At 47.7% G+C, this 20,413-nt stretch overlaps 1 protein-coding gene across 1 annotated transcript in view; it reads right to left on the bottom strand.

The window, feature by feature from the left end:
• The window catches only part of LOC144947036 (muscleblind-like protein 2a), a 118,640-nt gene that overhangs the window by 11,589 nt on the left and 86,638 nt on the right, over positions 1-20,413 (bottom strand). The window contains 5 exon segments of the mRNA XM_078876179.1: positions 2,647-2,731; positions 7,736-7,830; positions 13,196-13,231; positions 15,810-15,872; positions 19,101-19,254. Of these exon segments, the coding sequence (XP_078732305.1) occupies positions 2,647-2,731; positions 7,736-7,830; positions 13,196-13,231; positions 15,810-15,872; positions 19,101-19,254 (433 nt within the window).

Genomic DNA, 20,413 nt, shown 5'->3' with positions numbered 1-20,413 from the left:
TTAAAATATATATATATATCCTTCCAGGCTGATGCGCCGATGGTTTCCTGGCAAGCGTGATTTTCTTGCAAGCAGGTTCACTCCGGCCCCGGCACATTGGATGTTCTGATGAAGGCACCACACAGAAGTTATCCTAACGTTCGCCAAGTCTGGTAAGTTTAATAATTCGGCTGTCAGATCTGCTTCTCCCGCCGTCTCGGAGAAATAACAAACAAATGGGAATTTATTTGCGGCCGAGTTAAACCTGCACGAGCCTTTCACTGCCTTCGACCGGAATAATCTCCTCTCTGGGCATTCTCAACGCTGCAGACGTAAATAAACACTACAACTCAATAATTTCTTCCCACAAATCTTGAAGGTGCCGGGGTTTGATAACTCGGGAGAGCAGATAATAGCAACAACACAGAGAATATTATGGCGGCCATAAACGCAGCGACGCTGGAAGATAAATATTCGACTAAGCTGTGAAGTGTTGTAAATGAAATATACATCTTTCACATCGGATTAGTGTCTCCTTATCAAACACAATGTATTCGATATGCACGGACCATTTTAAGTTTGTGGAATCCACAATCCACGGGAGAGGTGCGGAGAGGAAGTCATGAAACTAACATCTCGAAACTATTCCTCTAAAACTTTCCATCCAATATTTAAACACTTACGCTCTATTGGTGCAGTTGGTTATTTTTTTTATATTAAATCTTGTCCAGAATAATCCCACATTACGTTAGCGCAACATTTTATTGGCCATGGTTAAATTAATTACATAAAATAATCCTGTGCATAACAAACCCATTCCTGGAAGTGACTGCTCATGTCAAAATTATACGCACAGAAAAGGCGGGGGGGAGAGCGGGTGCAGCGGGGTGTTCAAAATATGTAAACACGAAATGCAATAACTTTTATCAGAGAGAAAACTAAATTGAATGTAAAATCATACAGAGCCAGATGGCTTAATACTTCATGGTAAGGCCATAGTAATAACATAAAAATAAATGGAATTAATATGAAGATTCCTGTGAACGGCGGCTTTGACGTAGACAATTCGATAAGTAATTAGGATACCGATTTAACTTGTGGCTGCTGTGTGGCTTTTGGTGCCAATCCAACCAAATCTTTCTTGCAACTCCTCAAGAATGTTTTGATTTTAAATATCCAACATTTCAAATTTGCGAGATAAAGTTGCGTAGCCCAAGTAAGGCTCTTGTTCATTTCAAAAATACTGCCATTTACAAGCAAATTTTTGCACTAAAAAAATTTTTTCCCGGGCAAAAGGAACGTCTGCACTAAAGCGTGATTTGCATTACCGTGCCGCCAATTCACACATACTTGTGCAACCTCTGCGAGACACAAACCAGAAACCATGCCTTGGCTTTCAAACACATTCCAAAAGCCGGAGAGCATATCCCAAATAAACGTTTTTGGGTTAGATCGCGTTATTTATAAATGTGTCATAACCCTCCACCACCCGACATGGCCAATCAGCAAAAAAGTGTCACGTTGACAAAAGACAAATAGTTCACTACTTTAGCCCACCGGTGTGTTGAAGAGTGAATCCACAACATTTACAGTTATTAAATACGACGTTACGCTGGTAATTACATCCAGCATCATCGGGCAATTCGCCAGAAAGGTGAAGCCCTCACTTGCTTGAGTTCAGGCTGATTGGCCGTGTCGGGTGGTGGAGGGTTACAACACATTTATAAATAACGCGATCTAACCCAAAAACGTTTATTATGAATAATATTGGTCGCGAAAGCCTCCCAACGTGTTAAACTGAGCATATCCCAATACGAATGATTACTGATGCAAGATAAAGATGCGAGGTCAAGCGCTTAGGAATTTTCACCGTGCAGCCCGTGTCGGAATGCGGAGGCAGTGTTGACACGGCCCAGTGGTTTGTCGTTTTGTCGCAAAGGTTTGCGCTTTCGAATGCAAGAGCACGAGCCCTGGTTAATACTGCTGGCGTATCGACCAAAATATCACGTGCACTCCGCTACACGGTGCACGTTAAAGAGATTACCCCGTCACTCGAAGAAGCGTGGGTCCAGCGTGTGCCGGGGGGGGGGGGGGTAATGACGCCTACAATGTTGCCAAATTTGCCAAATTATCCGGAAATTACCTAACATGGACACGCATGGTAAATATCGCCCCCCCCTAATGTGAAATCTTAGCTGATCCCTCCGAACAAAAGCTTTCCTGGGGAAGCATAGAGTAAAAACAAAAACATTAATCTCGTGACGAAATAATGGACGTTTTCACATATGCCCGCAATTAACATCGAGATTTATTGCATCACCCGTGCCAATCAGGAGTGAGCTGCTGAGGGGCTTCATTCTAAAGAACGTTTCGTTCTAGGCTTCAACGCACCTCCGGCAATTATCGTTTCACCTAACAGCTCCGCATTGACACCCCCCTTACGCACAAAAGTCACGCCAATTCGCAAACCTTCCCCAAAGAATGAACCACAGAAAACAAACAAAGATGATCAAACAAAACCAAACAAGAAGAATCCCACAGCAGCAGCAGCAGCGGCGGCGGCGGCGGCGGCGGCAACGGCAGCTGCGACGACACAACGCGTGCCACACGAGACGGAGGGAGAAGCCAGGGCAAGCAGAGGCCAAGCCAGGCATGAGAGGCCCCTACCTTCCAGAAGATGGAGAAAGCGACAGTTTGGCCGAGTGCAGTGGCCCGATTTGAAGTCACGACAGATGATTAGGGTGTCCGCTGACTAGGGGGGAGGAGAGAGGAGGGGGTGAGCACAGTGAGCAGGGAACAGGCAGGAGCCAAGAGGGGTCAGTCAGGGGGTGGGGGTGGGGCGGGGGGGGGGCAAGAGGACACCGGACACGCACGCGCAATGATGAGCCGTTAACCAAGCAGGGACAACTGATATCTGTGGAAGCGCTGCTGTGAAGGGACCCGCCAATTAAGAGGCATATGGACGAACAGCTTCGTTAAAATGTAAGTCTCCCTTGGCGCATTCTGCGGGCGATGATCATTTAAGCGTTGTTCTGCCTTCACTTCTTCTCCCCTTTGCCTAATTGCTGGGTAAATGACGCAAACATTTTTTTTTTAGGGTAGTGGTTATTAAGGCGTTCATTAGTCCGAGACAATAACTGCAAAAGTGTTATTTGTGAAGCCATGATAATTATAATCATTGCACATGTTTGTGCGTGTGCGAGTCAACGTTAACATCATCACGCGCCGATGCAGTTCGCGCTGCAATTGCACGCACGGGGGGGTGGGGGGGAAGGCCGGTGGAATTCTAGCCAATCGGCACGCTTACCAGCAGCATCGACACGCGCAATTATTTTCCAAGACCCAGGGTCCACAAGTGACCAATGCGAATGACCTTTGCAGCCCATGTGACAACCACACTTTGACTTTTGCTTCTGAAACCGAAGTTAACTTGACGGCGAGGAACCCACGCTACTCGCTCCACAAAATAGTCACAGATGGCAAACAACTGGCTGTTTCACCAGGTGAGATTCCATCCAGACGACAAGCCCCATCCGCAAAGATGACCCACGTGAGGGCAGTGGGAACCCTCTCGGGTGCCATGGCCTCTACAGTCACACGCAAAAGTCGACAGAAAGGACGCTGAGAATAAAAGTTTACGAGGTGTCCGCGTAACTCGGCGGTCGAAGAGCTGAAGTCCTTCATTCGAGTCTGGGTTTTCAGCTGCCCATGATGAAACTGGACTCTGAAGTTTCGTGGGCCGATGGTTTTCTGCCTGGTCACCAATGACTCTTTAAAAAAAAATGTAAAATTGGATTTTCCACTTAATTTGGCTGGAGACAATTTCGGAAAACTAAAATTTTTGGTTTGACTGCCATGTAACTCACAGGAGAAGTTACATGTTGCCCACAATACAGGCTGATGCACTACTCTGCAAGCGTTCCGAATACACACTTTGCTCTCATGGCGTGATTACACGATATCGCACAATTTTAATAAAATATGGGGGGGGGGGGGGTGAAAGAAAAGAGAGCTTAAGGATTATAAAGTTTCTAGAAACCATATGGAAGGAGACACCAAGAGTGGATTTTTCCGACAGGTCTTAACCCTTTCCGAAGACGTCATCAGTTTCTCTTCCGATCTCATTCCGATGACGTAAAAGGCCATGCGGGAGGGTGTGGCACAGTTTGGCACCGGCTATCAGAGTTCGGCCATTCTCTTCGCAGAGTACAAACTTCTTCACGAACAACGGCGCTACCCCCCTCTCTTAAACAAAATTAACGCTAACCGCTTGCGCGTTCCGAGATTCAGCGGTGAACGGGAGCCACCCTGCAACTTGCAGATGTCTCGGAATGGAGTTAGAATATTCCAGCTCTTGAGGCCTGTCCCTCTCGACTAATGATGTGCAACTGTTGCACAAATAATACCAGCGACCAAACCAGGTCCATTGATCGGTAAGACATGCAATTACTCCCAGAATTCACCAACTACAAAGCCCCGATCTCATACTCGGCATTATCCGTGAAATATCCACTGCTACGTTCTACTTTGTGGAACAATTCACTTTAAGGGATCTCAGAGGAAGCTCTGATATTCACTCCCGTGAGCCATTCTCCGACATGGGAAGGTTTCACTTCGCTGCGAGATTGCCAAACGGATTATTCATTTTCGTGACGCAACGCCAACAGCACAATTGGGATTCAGTTGGGGGAGTAGGTAACTAAAAAAGCTTCAGCAGAATAGAAATCAGTTCCCCTGGAGGACATTTAAACCAGCTCAAAGCCTGACGTGCTTGGCTGCCACATTCCCCCTAAGAAACCCGAGGTACGATAAGAGGCGGTACGAGGCTGGTTCAACTGATGATCTACGGTAAGAGTTGGGTAATGAGGATGGTGCTGCTGATGATCTACGGTAAGAGTTGGGTAATGAGGATGGTGCTGCTGATGATCTACGGTAAGAGTTGGGTAATGAGGATGGTGCTGCTGATGATCGACAATAAGCGCTGGGGAACGAGACTTGGTGCTTCCTCGGTGTCCAACTGGCCCGGTGACTGGCCCGGAGAGGCAGAACCGCATCGCGGATTTACACGACGCGATCAAGTCCGTCCCGTCAGGAGGCTGCCCTCGCCAAATCAAAATCCACATCGCATTGGTTCAATCGCCGGTGCGCATTCCTACCGCTACTACTTTGTTCATTTGATGGTGATGTCTAAAGCAGTTTAAACACACACACACATATATATAAAAAATCAGATACATTGTTTAAAATAGTACGTAACGAATTGCAACGTCTAACCGGTCTTGGGCTCGTAAATCTAAGAGGTTGAATAAATAAGCTCGCACCGAGCAATGAAAATGTGGAGCACACCGCACGAACCAAAAGACTCTTCCCGTAGCAATGTGAAATAAAACAAAGCTAAAATACACACTTATACCCAACATTCGAAGCAAGGCTTCAAGCATCTGGAAAATATCCCCAAAAAATGTGATTACCCCTCCTCCTGAATTGGATTTTGCAAAACCATTAATAATTTACGATTACATATGAATGCCAATAGCATTCTAAATGCGAGTAACCGTAGGCCATACAACTGTTCATACAACACCATATATATGCATCGTATTGGCAACGATTGCAAACTAATTTAAAACTTTTACAGCTGTTTACCAACAAAACACACAAACATTTATCCTTGACACGTTTCACACATATTCGTTGGCTCCACTGCAAACATACTGCGTATTTTCAAACTTGCAAAATATCTTTCCCACAGCCAGGGAGAGCATTTTAAAACAGCCGCACAGACAACCATGAACATATAAGGCAAAAGGCCGGGCAGAAATATGCAAATGGTATTTGCTGCAAAGCTCTAAAAGGGAAACCTATGAATGTATTTCGTTTGCAATTTAACCTAATAAACAAAAAAATCCTCCCACGGGAAAGCATTAAGCCGGCCAAAGTACATTGCGTGTTCAGCCACAACGCCAGCGTCGATTAACGTCTGCGCCCTTTGCTGAAAAGGCTGACACACCGGCGGTGCACGTGGGCGCAAATACGATTGTCAGGATGTGGGAGCGAGCGGATGCGGACAGAAGTCAGCAGCGTCCCTTTAAGAGCCGCCTGGAAGAAAAGGAGGCCAATCGAGCGAGCCAAGCCAGAGCAACGAGGGGGCAGCAGGAGGAGGAGGAGACAATTCATTGGGGAAAGTGCAGCAAATGTAGAGAGAGGAGGTGTTGCAACCTTACCCACGACCCACAAACAAATGGAACTTTTTCTTCTTGGTTCTTTCGGTAAAGTTGCTTGCGTTGTGGCCGAAACGTCGTGAGAATAATTTTATTATGTTTTATTTTTATTATTTTATTACTTCCCTTCTACGTGACTTTACCGAAAGAACCAAGAAGATGAATCCCTGCAGTCACGAAAGCTTTAAATCGAAATTTAAATGGAACTTTGCTATCAGTAGCAGATACTTGCCACGTGGTGTGCGCAAGCAACACACATCAGGCTGGTTTTTAGAGATGAGCACAGGTAAAAACTCTAGATTTGAAGCTTTCGTGACTGCAAGGATTCATACTCTTGTTTTTTTCGGGAAAGTCACGTAATAATAATAATAATAAAATAATAATAATCAATGAAAAATAACAAAATTAAATCACGACGTTTCGGAGGCAACACGAGTCTCTGTCTTCAGGTGGGACCGTCACAGCTAGATTTACTGTATCAAGTGAAGAGATATTACTGTTATCAAGTGAAGAGAAATGGATTTCTCTTTACTTGATACAGTAAATTTAGCTTTGACGGTCCCACCTGAAGACGGAGACTTGTGTTGCCTCCGAAACGTCGCGATTTAATTTAGTAATTTTTCATTTATTATTATTTCATTATTATTATTATTATTATTTTCCTACATGACTTTACCGAAAAAACCTAAGAGCAAAAGGTAAAAACGTTAACTCTGGAGTGGTTCCATTCTTTTGCGGGAGTGATGACCCACAGCCATGGAGGATGAAATGCAAGTGCCTTACCCTTGCATGAAGTGGATATGTCCAACCTTACCCTCGTGTAGCAGTGCACTGTGGACCATGCAAATGTGTGTAGTAAGGGGGGGGGGGTATTCCCAGCCGCTTCTACTTTAGCCACGGGCTTAATTATCTGATTAAGAGACCTCGACGTTTTTTATTTAAAATATGCATTTTGCACACAGTGTTGGTGTACGGTGCTTTTTCTGCAATATTTAGCTGTCTTTTCTTGGATTTTCTGTTTGCACATATTCACTTTAAGATGTTTTCTTGTTCATGTTTTTGTTTTCTGTTTGTTGCGGTTCCACCCGATTCAAGAGCCGAATGGCTCACAGGGCTATACCTAATAAATGAACTTGAAATGAACTTGAACTAAACTTACAAAAGCACCAAAATAGTATCCTTGTACTTTCGTACATGTTTATGTAAAAAAAAGCTTTTTTGGGGACATGAAAAAAATTGGTGGATATCTCAAACCCACTTCAAAATCTCGAAACCCGCCCCGGTACTCCTACGCTCGGGTTACGTGGACCGACGACGGACGTCCAAGTGCATTACAATGGGGTGCATCCACTCAGCTGAGCATCCTTGCCGCACCACCCTGCACGTCAAAGTCTGGAACACACCACAACACTGCCCACGTGCTTCCCTGAAGGAGTGACAGGTACAGGACAGGTAAAACCCCCAATTCCTTACCCCTCCCCGAGACGCACAGACAGAAGTAGCCAGGCGGGCGTGGAAAAAACCGGGACGCAAACCTGGTTAGCGCTGGAGGATGTGACGAAGGGTAGGCTGCTGTTGGGCGAAGCCGTGGCTGACACTGGGCTCCCCACGGGGCCGGGAATCATGGGGACTTTGGGGGGGTTGGAGGCGCGAGGGAAGGCAAATGGGTGAAGGGGACAGGGTGGGAGTGATGGGCGGGCGGGAGAGGTTCAGGGCGAGTAGTGGGGCCGTGCGCGTGGTGTTGTGGCGGCCGGAGGGGGCGGTAGGCAGGCAGGCGGGCGGGCGGGCAGGCGGGCGGGCGGGCGGGCAGGCGGGCAGGCGGGCGGGCGGGCGGGCAGGCGTGGCAGAGCGTCAAAGCCATGTTGCCGGTTGGGCACGCGCACGACCCACACCGCACCAGACGTATCGGGGAGGAGGGTGGGGGGGGGATTACAAACCAAATCATTAACCAAAATGAATCAAAATAATATTAGAAAAAAAGCAGCAAAAATGTTACGGGGAAAAAAAACGGGAAACAAAACTAGGACGTGAGAAATATAAAACCAACCAAAGAAAACTGTCACAATTGGATAAAGCTCATTGTGCGGTGTGGTCGAGGATTATGGGTAATGAATGTGGTGACAATGAGCAGACTGGAAGTCCGTTTTTTTATACAATCATTATGCATTGAAATTAGACGTCTCGTTTGTTCATTATATAACTTTACGATTACAACCACTGACATGTTTAGGGCCAGATTCGAAACGTACATTGTGTTCCACACACCATTGTGACATTCAAGTGAATGAACACGACCACATTCACTTTTTAAAACACGGTGCTTGAGGTCAACAAGCAATTATCTACTGTGTATATATCCATGTTCATTGTGCCACCGTGCATGTGTCCCTCTTCGTGGATGTGGTTTAAGCATTACATTTAAAAAAAAGGTTGCCCATTCAGGATATATACACATAGGCGAGCAAAAAAAAAAGTTGGATTAATTAAAAAAATATTCTTAGAGTGGAAAACAGTTTACGTTAAAGTTGCGCCGTAAACATTCCTTCGGCCAAATTTCGTAAATCTTTCATTTGGCAAGGCATCTGTGATATCAATACCGACATCGACCTAAAATCGTTCAATATCACTTGGACTAAATGTATCAATATTGTCAACTCGGGTTACTGTGCAATTTGAAATACAGTCCACAGCCTGGTATTGCAGCATTCTAAAACTAAGGGTTGCTTTTAGATTTCCACGAAGCGATGCGTTGCTTGCAATATACTTTTGTTTCGATTTAAAGCTTTCGTGACTGCAGGGATTCATCTTCTTGGTTCTTTCGGTACAGTCACGTAGAAGGGAAATAATAAAATAATAAAAATAAAACATAATCAAATAATTCCCATTATGTTTTATTTTTATTATTTTATTATTTCCCTCCTACGTGACTAATAATTCTCATTATTTTATTATGTTTTATTTTAATTATTTTATTATTTCCCTCCGAAGTGACTTTACCGAAAGAACCAAGAAGATATACTTTTGTCTCTTAAAAGGACACCTGGGTCCCACGTGACCATTGCATGACTCGCACAAACTCGGCCAATGTCAGCATCGTTGGTCCAGTTCAAGAGGTCATCACAGGCTGCAGCAAGCGAATGATTGACTCGATGGCCAGGGTTTACACTACACTGGAATGTATGATACCAACTGTTCTTTCCACACTGCCCTGAGCTGTCAAGCGAGCCTCAGCTCCAAGTGAGAAAAGGGACAGTTCGTACACGACAAGCAAGAATCCCGACAGCCTTTGAGTCAACTTTAGACAGCGGCTGACAAAAAAACAACAGCTTTAAATTCCAAACACAATCCCTACATAATCTGCATGAGTAATAACGGAATAAAACGTCTGGTGAGGGGAGTGCTGATGCGATTTCAAAACTGCGTAACTAAGCAAAGTGACCTCAGTAATGGGAAAACAGTTATGAACGCTTGTTCGAGTGAGACAGCTGCGTTCACTGTTAATTTGGGACCTATACTGGCGACAAAAAAGATCTGCCTTGACAGCCCATGCCTAGAGTTAGCGGTCCCTCTGACAGCAGAAAGGACGCCGTTATCCAATTACAAAAGCAGAGCGCTCATTAATGCACGCACGTGCCACCTCCCCCCCCCCAACAACAACGACAATGCACTGCTCTCATTTTAATTGAGACGCGAGGCTGTGGCAAGTACAGAATAGCATTCCAGTGTGACGTGGACCCGCAAATTTGTACAGCTGATGCGTACACAGTGCCAGAGTTGTAGCCTTGTGACTATTTTCTGAGGTTCAAGACGCAAACAGGAGGGGGCACCCTAGGCTAACGTATTTTTCCACGGTACTGTACTACGCACGGTCGCGCTCACACCAGACTTGTGGTTACCGCAATGTCATTTCAGCCAGCCTTTTCTTTTCGTTTTGTATAGGGTACATGTACTATTGAGCCGTGCTACCCAGCAGCGGACGTTCCACATCCGCAAAAAAAATTGTATTTCCTGTGTATTCCCGTACACCTAGACCAAGGGCTGGCAATCAAAATAACAAGGGGCATTTTTTTCGAATTTGGTAAAAAAAAATCAATCTTTCAAGAGCCGCGCAATGCATGTGAATATCAGACGGTTGTCCCAATATATAACGTCACGAAGCAGCCCTCAAAAGGAGCCACACGCAGCTTCGGAGCCGCAGGTCGCCAACCTCTGGCCCTAGACACAATCGCACGTTGGGGTGGTGTCCGTGTCATTGTCTGGCGGAGTTCGTGCGCGTGACGCTGCCACGTAGCGGGAGAGCTGCCTGCACTTCCGCTCGCGAGCGCCCACCCCATGCCTGTCTGCCTGTCTGCCCCCCCACAAACCCGCCAGCCCACCGACCTGCCCGCCTGCCCCCCCTCTCACTCCTTGGCCTTCCGAGCAACGGCATGATCACCCTTAAAATCGCGATGTGGCCGAGCGTTTGAGAGGTCACAGCGACTGAGCTGGCACCGCCGAGATATTTATCTTCTAATCCTGGTGGGCGCCTCTGGTTGAATGGGGCTCTCATCAAGTTCAGCAAGTTGATGGTCTCTCAACCCCAGTCATCGATAAATGCGTAAAAAAAAGCCATGTTACATTTGGTTCCCCGCTTAATTTGGGTATAAGTCCACCTCTGAAAATGTTAATATATATCAATTTGCCCGCCTTGCGAAGAACACACTTCTCATGTGGTAGTACGGGTGGGTGAGAAGGCCGTTCTCTGACATCATGGGTTGCACTGCACTCTGAGTGATCCAAATGGATGCCTGGTCTCGTGACGCGACGCTGGTAGCACAATCTGGGAGAAATTGGGGAAAAGTTAGTCGCAATATCGCCCCAGGTGCGTTTGTGTGGCGTGGTGCCATGCACTCAAATCTGAGCCGCCAATACACTTTGGAATGATACTTTTTCAAGATGAGAGCACACATTTGGCGAGAACGAGTTATAAAATGCACTGTAAATAGACCGTGGTGAAACACGTTGTTTTAATCCGAATTTTGATTCTGTTTCTGTGTGAGGGAGGCATTAACGTTTTTATAATTATCACACGTTTAATTCACGTTGCGAATAACTGAAAATTGCAGTTATTTTTGCATTACTCCGTTGGCTCCACTTAACACTATTGGTAAAATGTATATTTGTATTCATTTGTGAACTGGCTTCAATTCGCCAGCATTAAGCATAGCTACTTTGATGGTAGATTGTAACTTCCAACTGATCGTATCAAATTTGCTCCTCCGTCTGGTTTGCCAATCAAATGGGGATACGAGCGTGCTTTGGTCTCAATATCCCTTCCGTACATACGGACGCACGCACACACGCAAGGGCCCAGGGCCACTCACGATGATTTGTGGAACCAAACACATGCAAGTCAGCAGCAGCAACGGATTCCCAACACAGCAGGAGCATCTGCACCCATACAGGGCATTGCCAAAACTCTGGACGTACATGTAAGACACTTTTAAAGATGTGGGTGCCATTTAGTATAATCATCGTGCCAACCGACTAAGACTGTAATGCATGAATAATCTGTCCGCCTTTCTTGAAAAGGGAGAAATGCTTGCAAAATATCGCGGGTGTGGGATGTTACCCCTGGACAAAATAACCTCTTCATACACGGTGATGGTGCAATTCGGCTTCAAGTCGTGTTTTCAACAACTACTGATAATACAATAGAATTCCGCAAATGCATCATTCGGACGGTTCAGAAGTTGACTGTGAGGTTGCTACATTTTGTTGAATGGTGCGTGGAACTGTCGCTGTGGTCGGCTGAATAAAAGCCAAATTCAGAAACTTTATTCATCCTGAAGAAATCCGATGGAGCTATGAAGCTCTTTGTCACGTACATCCAGCAGACAACGCGACGCTCCTGCCTCTTAACGCCGCTTGGCACTAGCGCCTCTAAAGACTGCGCTTAGCAAACTCGCAACGTATTGCGTGCATCGAGCACTCAGTCGCGGAGCACTGCCCGAGACACATTCGCAGCAATGCCGAAACACAAAAAAGCCGACACGGGTTTGGTCGATGCACTTCAAGCCAGCAACCAATCGCAACCGTTAACACCCACAGGTTCACCAAAGTCAATCAAACGTTGCCGGTGTATAAATCTTTAATGCGAACAAAATGGAAAATGTAAAGATCTAAAGGGGCATTACGTTAGATGATGGCTTTAGCACGAGTGGAAAATCAATTGGACCTTTCTGTTGCCTTTTAAAAATATTTTTCCCACCCCCCGCCCCCCGCCTCGTATGGTAGGCATTCTACCGTGGCCTTCTTTGGTTAAAATCTCAAAATCAATAAGCGCCGCATACTAGTTGCATCAGCGGCCGTCCCCTCCCTCGGAATTAACAGACCGTGCCCCTCGCACCTCAATAACACTGAAACAAGTCCATGCAGCGCTTAAAAAAACACCCACACAACCCGCCAACAGCCCCCCCCTCTCCTTTCCTCCCCATCCCGAACAAATGGCACATTCCACAAAACCGATTCCAGACTCGCACATTTCCTACTAAGGACTGCTGCGTGCTCTGCATGGGTGACTATTGCAGGCCGACCGCCTCAACCAGCGGCCGAGCGTGATTTGGCGCCGAGGGCCCTGGTGAAAGTAAATGAAATGGCAAAGCCCCCCCCCCCTCCCCCCAGTCTGTAGCCCCAAAGCCTCTCCCGGTCTATGGCCCCCAGCGTGGTTGCTACACCACTGGCCTCAACCTCAACACCAACAGGAGGCCGTCTCCGTCTGCCGCATACTCGCCGCGACCACCTCTGGACCCCGTAACGAACTGCGAACCCCGCCCAAATGGAGTCGCCCATGCACCATGAACGCACGGAAATCACAGATTTGGGATTGAAATGCCGCCGGGGTTGGGGCAGGGAGGACTTGGGGGAGGGGTGGGCAGGTGGGGGGTGCAGGGTGCGGGGGTGAGGAAACACCGACTCGACCGTAACTCAGCAGAAAAGGAGATCGCCGAACATACCCAGGCTTGTGGTGGGCGGCATGCACAGCACGGTGCCTGACAGGACGCATGCAGCATACCCAAGGTGGAGGCGGGAGGGGATCGTTAGGAAGAAACGGGGGGGAGGAGAATCAATAGGTCCACATTAGGCTTAATCAGATGCCAATTTCCAGACCAGATGGTTGCCTGTTGCTTCCCGAGGTGCACACAGAGTATTTCATTAAAACGTTACACTGCCGGAATGTTGTTTTAAATTTGACGATTGCCTTCGGGGTTTTTTTTGTTGTTTAACACACACGATACATTTACTTTGTTTTTGTCAAGTTTAGCGATACTTTGTACTTCATATAACACATCACAAAACTTCAGTTTAACGTGTGCGAGTTGTGGCGATGCGACCGTTGCGGCGTGTGTGCGCGCGGTGGCAGCGTGCGTGACTACATGCTCGGATACGCGGCCCATTGATCGAAGAAACAAAATACAAATTTGAAACAGACAAATAATAACATCCGGAACACAAACACAGAAACGAACGGTTAAACCACGTTACGTTCGCTCGTACAATGAAAACGGGCCGAGAGTCGAGAGAGATTTTTGATCTCTGGAAAATTTGAGCGGCCGCAGAGATCCTCCCTATACATTGCACTCCAATCGTGTTTTTGTATTGTTTGTTGCTGTAACTTTCTGACCCACCCCTACCGGACATCCGTGATGTGTTTAGTTTGCCGTTCTTCCCCCGTACACCTCTGATTAGCACGGTACGAAAGAAGTTCAACATGCAAAAAGACCTTCAAAGCTCATGGGATTTCTCCGGGAAAAATACAAATTCTGATGCTGATGTTGAGCAGAACTAAAATCCGGACGTGCTCCAAAATGCTCTGTGTGGTGGACTACGGGTTCCTCGGGCCTGAGAGCAGGCAAACGATCATCGGCGGCCCTCCCGGGCAAGCGATCGATACTAACAAGGTGACTGGATCGCCCCCCCTTCTCTCCCTCCCCCCGCCCCTTTTTCTTCCCAGGGTCACATCATCCGCAAGAGGCAGCCTTCGGGTGCAGAAGTCGCACACGGGAGGAGGAATGTCTGGTTGGTGCAGTTAACAGGATACGGGGGGGGGGGGGGACTTTACAGTGCCGAGCAGCCGAGGGTGCCGGCGGGGATGTACCAGTAGTTAGGGCAGGAGGGACAGATTGGCTGTGAAAGACGACGATGGGTGCAGAGTGAGAAAAGACGGTTAATTGTATTTATGTGGGTACACGTAAATAGGTAAAGCAGCAGATGTCAATAGGAATCAATTGTGCCGGAAAGAAAAACATTAGTGGGGGAATTCAAGACTTATTTATTCACCACCACGTACATTAATCTTGTAAAACGGCCCGTTTAATAATTTTTTACGTCAATTCGTATTCGTATCATTTTGAACGTCGCTCTCCACTGCAAACGACCAAAATATAAATTCTTTCCAGAGCTCAACTTTTTTTTTCAATTCCAAATTCAGGCGTTCCTCGCTTGTCGACGTGAACCTACGGACGACGAGCCGTTGTCACTTCTAGTCCACTCCCGTGGGACTCGCGTCGGGAACCCTCCAGCGGGCGACGCTGCGGGCATTAGCAAGGGTGACGGGGAGAAGGCGCGTCTCAACGACGGGCCCCTCGACGGCAAACGGTTGAGCGAGCGCTCGCCGCGTTGGGACCACGCCGACGAGTTAGCCGATTCGCGACGTCCAGAATGCCACACGGCCGGCCGTACTTAGAGTCGTTCGTCCGCTGAATTATAGCGATCGCTCGATATACTCTGGGCTGGCTAAAGCTTTATTGTTGTGGGACGTTAATAATGCTGGAAGAGAATCGCTGGGGTCTATTGGGGAAACCAAGCAAAACTAGCATTGCATTGTTCACGCTTAGTCCCATTGCTTGCACTTGTGGAAAGCCATGGAAACTTGAGTTTTATCAAAGAAAGCTTGGCACTGCTCAAGATTTTTATAGGTGGTGTTTTTGACGTTAAAAAAATGATTTTGAGAAAGGAATATGCAGAAAATAAGGCGCATAGCTGACCATTATAATTCGAGGGCATAATCAGTAAGTAGAGGTATGGGTTAATGGCTGTGGGTGGGGAAACAGCAATTGGCTGGCACAATAGGCACTGCTACGTTCCTATTCACAGTCATGTCTGCTGTAGACTCCGAGTGGCATTTCATCAATTACAGGGCACATTGGACGTTTCCAATTCAGTACAACGTACGTTCCCAGTTGCAGTTTAATCAATTACTCTATTATACGGCACACCAACCTCAGTTCCGAATTACGCCAATAAAGTAGTCGTATGAAATAAAATTGACACGAATAAAAAAAAAACTACAATAAATAAACAAAACAATGTGTGCGAGCGGTCATGAATGCAAAGCTCATGGTGCCGTGAATTCAAACGAGGGTTTTGCCCCGCAGTCAAAGCGCAGCGCAAAGAGAGAAGCAGTGCAGGGAAGGGGTGGGGCTCGCAAGCGACGTCGGGAGGCAGCCGCGGCAATTAAAAGGACAGCTTCAAGGATGCCCGGGCGAGTGGATTAGTAACGAGCAGAAGCGCGCAAGACGATCGCTCGTCTCCCCCGTGTCGCCCCCGCGATCTCGCCGTGCCCCTCACCTTGAGACAGTCGTCCGTAAGTCCTCCCCATCATATGTGCATATTCGTGCCACTGACTTGGGTCTGCATACCACGTACCACGCATACTATTAGGCTCGCCACGAGTTACTTTAACATTCGTGAAGCTGTCCCCTTAATGGCTGCGATTGCCGCAAAAACAACAACACAACGTCGCAATGAATGGGGGTGCTGTGAGTGGTGCATGCATCATTTAACAGAGCACAGAGGACCTGCTTGGACAATCGTGCGTGTGTGTGTGCGCGAGCTGTAGGGGTAACGATGCAGAGTTTCATAGATTGATATCGGTTATTAAGCTCACGATGATGCATGCATCAAATCGCGTGTGCGAGGACCGGTGGATTTTCACTTTGTGTACATGTATGTTGTAGTGGGTTCACTTGACCTCTGCAGCCACGGGGGCAAAGGTCGACAGACCTGCAGCTCCGGAGCCGTGCAATCACGAGCCAATTACGCAGCGCCGTTTTCTTTACAGGGGGCGGCCTTTGCTCTCTGCGGCATAGCTCGAGCTACATTTAAAAGACTAAAGGAGCGCCAGGCCGGGCGCTGCGTTCTCTTGCATTGGGCACGCAATGGGCATGCAGAGACCCACACGAAGCGACCGAAAAGTAACAATAACGATAATTCATCATTATTTCATTTTATTATATTTTATTATGTTTTATTTTTATTATTTTATTACTTCCCTTCTACGTGACTTTACCGAAAGAACCAAGAAGATGAATCCCTGCAGTCACGAAAGCTTTAAATCGAAACGAAAAGTAACTGTTAAACGGTCCCGCTTTTGAAAATGCACCTTTTATTCCTTTTAGTGCTACGTTTGTGTGCCCAGGCATGCCTCACCGAGTCTTGAGACTCGTTTTCAGGAGCGTCCGATTCAGTTTTTGAATCGGGAGTGAAAATTACAATATTTCCCAATTAAGTAATTTCCAAGTAATTTGTTTGAAATTTGGCAAATCTGACGCCGGCTCACAACAGTTGGCTCCTTCTTGGAAATGACGTCACGGGATCTCTTTAACATCCACCGTCTTCGTCTTTTGTATGGCAGTGTGAAAAGCAACAGTTTTAATGATCGTCATGAGTGAATGCAAAAGTTCCTCATCCAGTCCAATGATGTGGTTGATGCAGTGTGGATTTCAGCGATATCGCCAGGATGTGCATGGATGGAGCATTCATGGGCGACGTGCTTGATGGTTTGGACTTCTCCACAGTCGCAGTTGGGGCGATTCTTTGATCTTCCATTTATGGAACGTGAACGCGCATCTGCTGTGTCGTGTTCGTGCGCGGTTCAGCGTGGTCCATAGTCGTCGTGGAATACAGAATCCACGGTACTTCCACCGTCCGGTCGTGAATTATGTTTTTGTTTGCCACGTCCGTAGCCGCCCATGATTCAGACCACAGAGTGGAGGTGTCTTTATTGTCGACTGCTAGGGCGGAGGGTGCGTATCCAGGACGGTCTCCTGGATTTTAGCCTTGGGCGGCGTGGGGGTTCCTTTAGATCTCGATGGAGCGGCAGTGAAGTTGTTCATTATCTTGTTGTTGTACTCCCGTGTCGTCGCATCATCGCGTCGGATGTTGGCCACGGGAGCGGAGTCGACTTTAGGGAACCGCTGACGATACGAAGCGCGTCGTTAATTTCGGCGTCGACAAGGAACGATGCCTGTGGAATGGATGTCAGTGAAGAATGTGGCTAGCCATTTTCTCGCTCTTGCTCCCGAGTTCTTGATGAATTCTGGATAAATATCGTCAAGACCTGAGGCTTTCCCGCATTTCCACTGGGCAATACCGGCATGTACTGCCTTCACCGAGAATGGACGTGAGAATTCAGAGGTTTCTTGGCAGTTACGTAGCATGCAATAAAGTTACTCGTAGACTTGCCGTGTTATGTTTTTGCCGATCGAAGTTCGTGAATTGTTGATAAGTTGCCGATCAATCTCGTCAGGGCTGACTCACGGAGGTTTATAGACTGCGAAGCAGGCGCACGCTATTACATGGTTAATGTGGCCTGTTGGACTCGAACCACAACACCTCTGCAAGGCACGGTAAATGCCCTACCGCTGTTCATGAATGAGAAAAGGCTCTGCGTGCGAAGGTGAAACTTTCGTTACCGACCTCCGCAACGATGCGCCGCTTCTACCACCGCTCAACCCGCTGCGTCCGCGCGCTATCGCTGCGCGCGCTATCGCTGCGCACGCTACCGCTGCGCGCGCTATCGCTGTGCGCGCTCGGCGAGCGCACCACCACGTGCCACGGCGACGAGCTCAAGCACCGACACGTCGCTAGCGAATGGTGCACGTGCAATTCAATACATCGACTCCCTGCAAAAGGTCTGACCTTCCCCAGGGTCTTTTAATTAGCCACTTGGACCGTCCTGAGGGTCTTTTAATTTGCCACTTTCACCTTCGCCGGCCAATTTTAAAGCAAAAAGGTGCGTACTTTGCGAAGCGGGCTAATTGAAAGGTTACTTCTGGTCACCTCCACCCACCTCGTGCGGAGGTGGCGCACAGACAAAGGCTCCTCTGGGTTCATCGGGGTCACCGTCAACAGACGCATTCGATGCTACTGGCTTCCAGACCTTCAGCCTCCACAAGCCCCCGACGTGGCGCGTGCGTCCATTCAAGCCAACGGGAGGGGCCACTCCAAACAGCGGGCAGCTCGATTTGCGTTGGAATGGAGGCTGGAGTCGGGAGACGTGGAAATGGCGGACCGCGGAGGGGCATGGCAACGACTGGGGCTGAGAATAGGGTCCGCGTTAATGTCTCCTGCTTGCAAAAGATTTTAATGCCGGCACCCGGCTGTGCCATGAATTATCACGATAACGTAGGAGGGGGGGGGTCAAGATTCTTTTCGTTTAAAAATAATTCGTTTGTTAAGCTTGTTGCAGCTCGTTTGGGTTGTTGGTCGTTTTTTTCCATGTCATTTACACATTTTTGCTCTCTTCATTGGCCGGAACCTATCATTATCACATCTTATGCAAAACCAGTAATTACATCGATCGATGCGGGCAACGCGCAAACGTCAGAATCGATTTCAATCGCTGACGCGTCGTCGTCGCCGTTGCATGTCCATGGGCGCGGCAATCTGAGCAGGCTAGCAGCGCTACATCGAGACTCAGCTCCAGCTCACATCGCCGGGCTGGTGCTGGTCACCCACCCCCCCCGCACTCATGTGCCGTGCCGGCCTTCAAAGGTGCTCGCTAACAGCACTTGCCCCAAGTCAGCTCAAGGCCATAGGGGCGATCTTTGTCTTTGTGGGCGGGGGAAGCGTGCGTACCAGGTGGGAGGAAGGTGGCCTGCTGCTGGAGTTGCATGCTGGCTAGGGCTTGCTGGTAGTGCAGGACGCTGGGGCTGAACATGGCCGTGGCCCCGTTGGCTTTGTCAAGTGCTGCTCTCTTTGGTAACGGAGCAAGGAATCCGGGGGGTAGCGCCTGCGGAAGGGGGGGGGGGATAGGTTTGGGGGGGGGGGGTAGGTTTGGGGGGGGGGGGCGGGGAGTGCGGGGGTGGAGTGGGGAGACGCCCGGGGCGCATAGGATGAAAGGGAAAGAGGGGGAGAAATGAGAGACACAAACAAAGAACAAGAAGCGGAGGAGTTACATGAATACTAAAACAAAGATACATTTTTGTTTCATGAATCGGGCTTCTTACTGTGATGTATGCCCACAAGCACGGCTGCCGTTCTGACCCCAGGACTTGTCAAGCCCGGATCTTGGCACAAAATAAAATACTAAGAATTATATTCATGTGGTTGACTTTTTTTTATTACGAATGGAAACAAATTGGCTACGGTGCTAAATCCCAGAAAATGTTACCAAACTATTACATTAATATTTTATGGAGTCCATTTTTGAAATCAATTGGAACCAATGGGTCGTTTACATGGCCACTTGGTAGTGCATTCACCGTGTGTTGCAGAGGTTTGTGTTTCGATTATGGCGGGCAACCCTGGTTAATACCATGGGTGCAATAACCATAAAATACACGCCCTCTGCTTCAAAGTGGACATTAAAGATCATGTGAAGTCATTCAAAGAAGAGCAGGCCATACTGTGCTGTCGAAGTCCTGGTCCCAATTTACTAAATTGAAAATGTACTCGCAAATTACTGAATTAAAAAATGCATAGCACTGATCACTGTGAAAACCTAGCAGGACCCTCGTGAAAAAGTGTCTTGAGAATCAGCGAGGATATCTTTGGTAAACAAGCATATTCTCTATAAAGAAAAAAAATAAGCAATTGTGTGCCATCATACAATTGAAAGGAGACATAATTGCTTGGCAAAACATTCATCCCGTTTGTTTGCAACGCTCACAATCGGAAGATTTTGTCATTGGTCTGTCACACACACACACGCAGACTTGCGCGCGTGCACTTCAAAACCTACACGAAAGGTTACCCACACTTGCTGCGGATGCTGCCACGGCAAACAGCGGCGTGTTTTGAAAACGGCTTATTAGCAGACAGCTCATCTGCATTCATTCATTAAGTATTGATGTAAGGATTTCGCCGCAACTGCAAACACATAGGGATTCATAATGGAGCCGCCTCGGTCATCCCACAGCGAAACCGCAATCTATACTCTCAAAGGAAAA

The sequence above is a fragment of the Lampetra fluviatilis genome, chromosome 43, assembly GCF_964198595.1.
Source record: "Lampetra fluviatilis chromosome 43, kcLamFluv1.1, whole genome shotgun sequence".
NCBI lineage: Eukaryota > Metazoa > Chordata > Hyperoartia > Petromyzontiformes > Petromyzontidae > Lampetra > Lampetra fluviatilis.
Note: the sequence above shows the minus strand (reverse complement) of the source record. Positions and strands in the feature narration are given on the sequence as shown.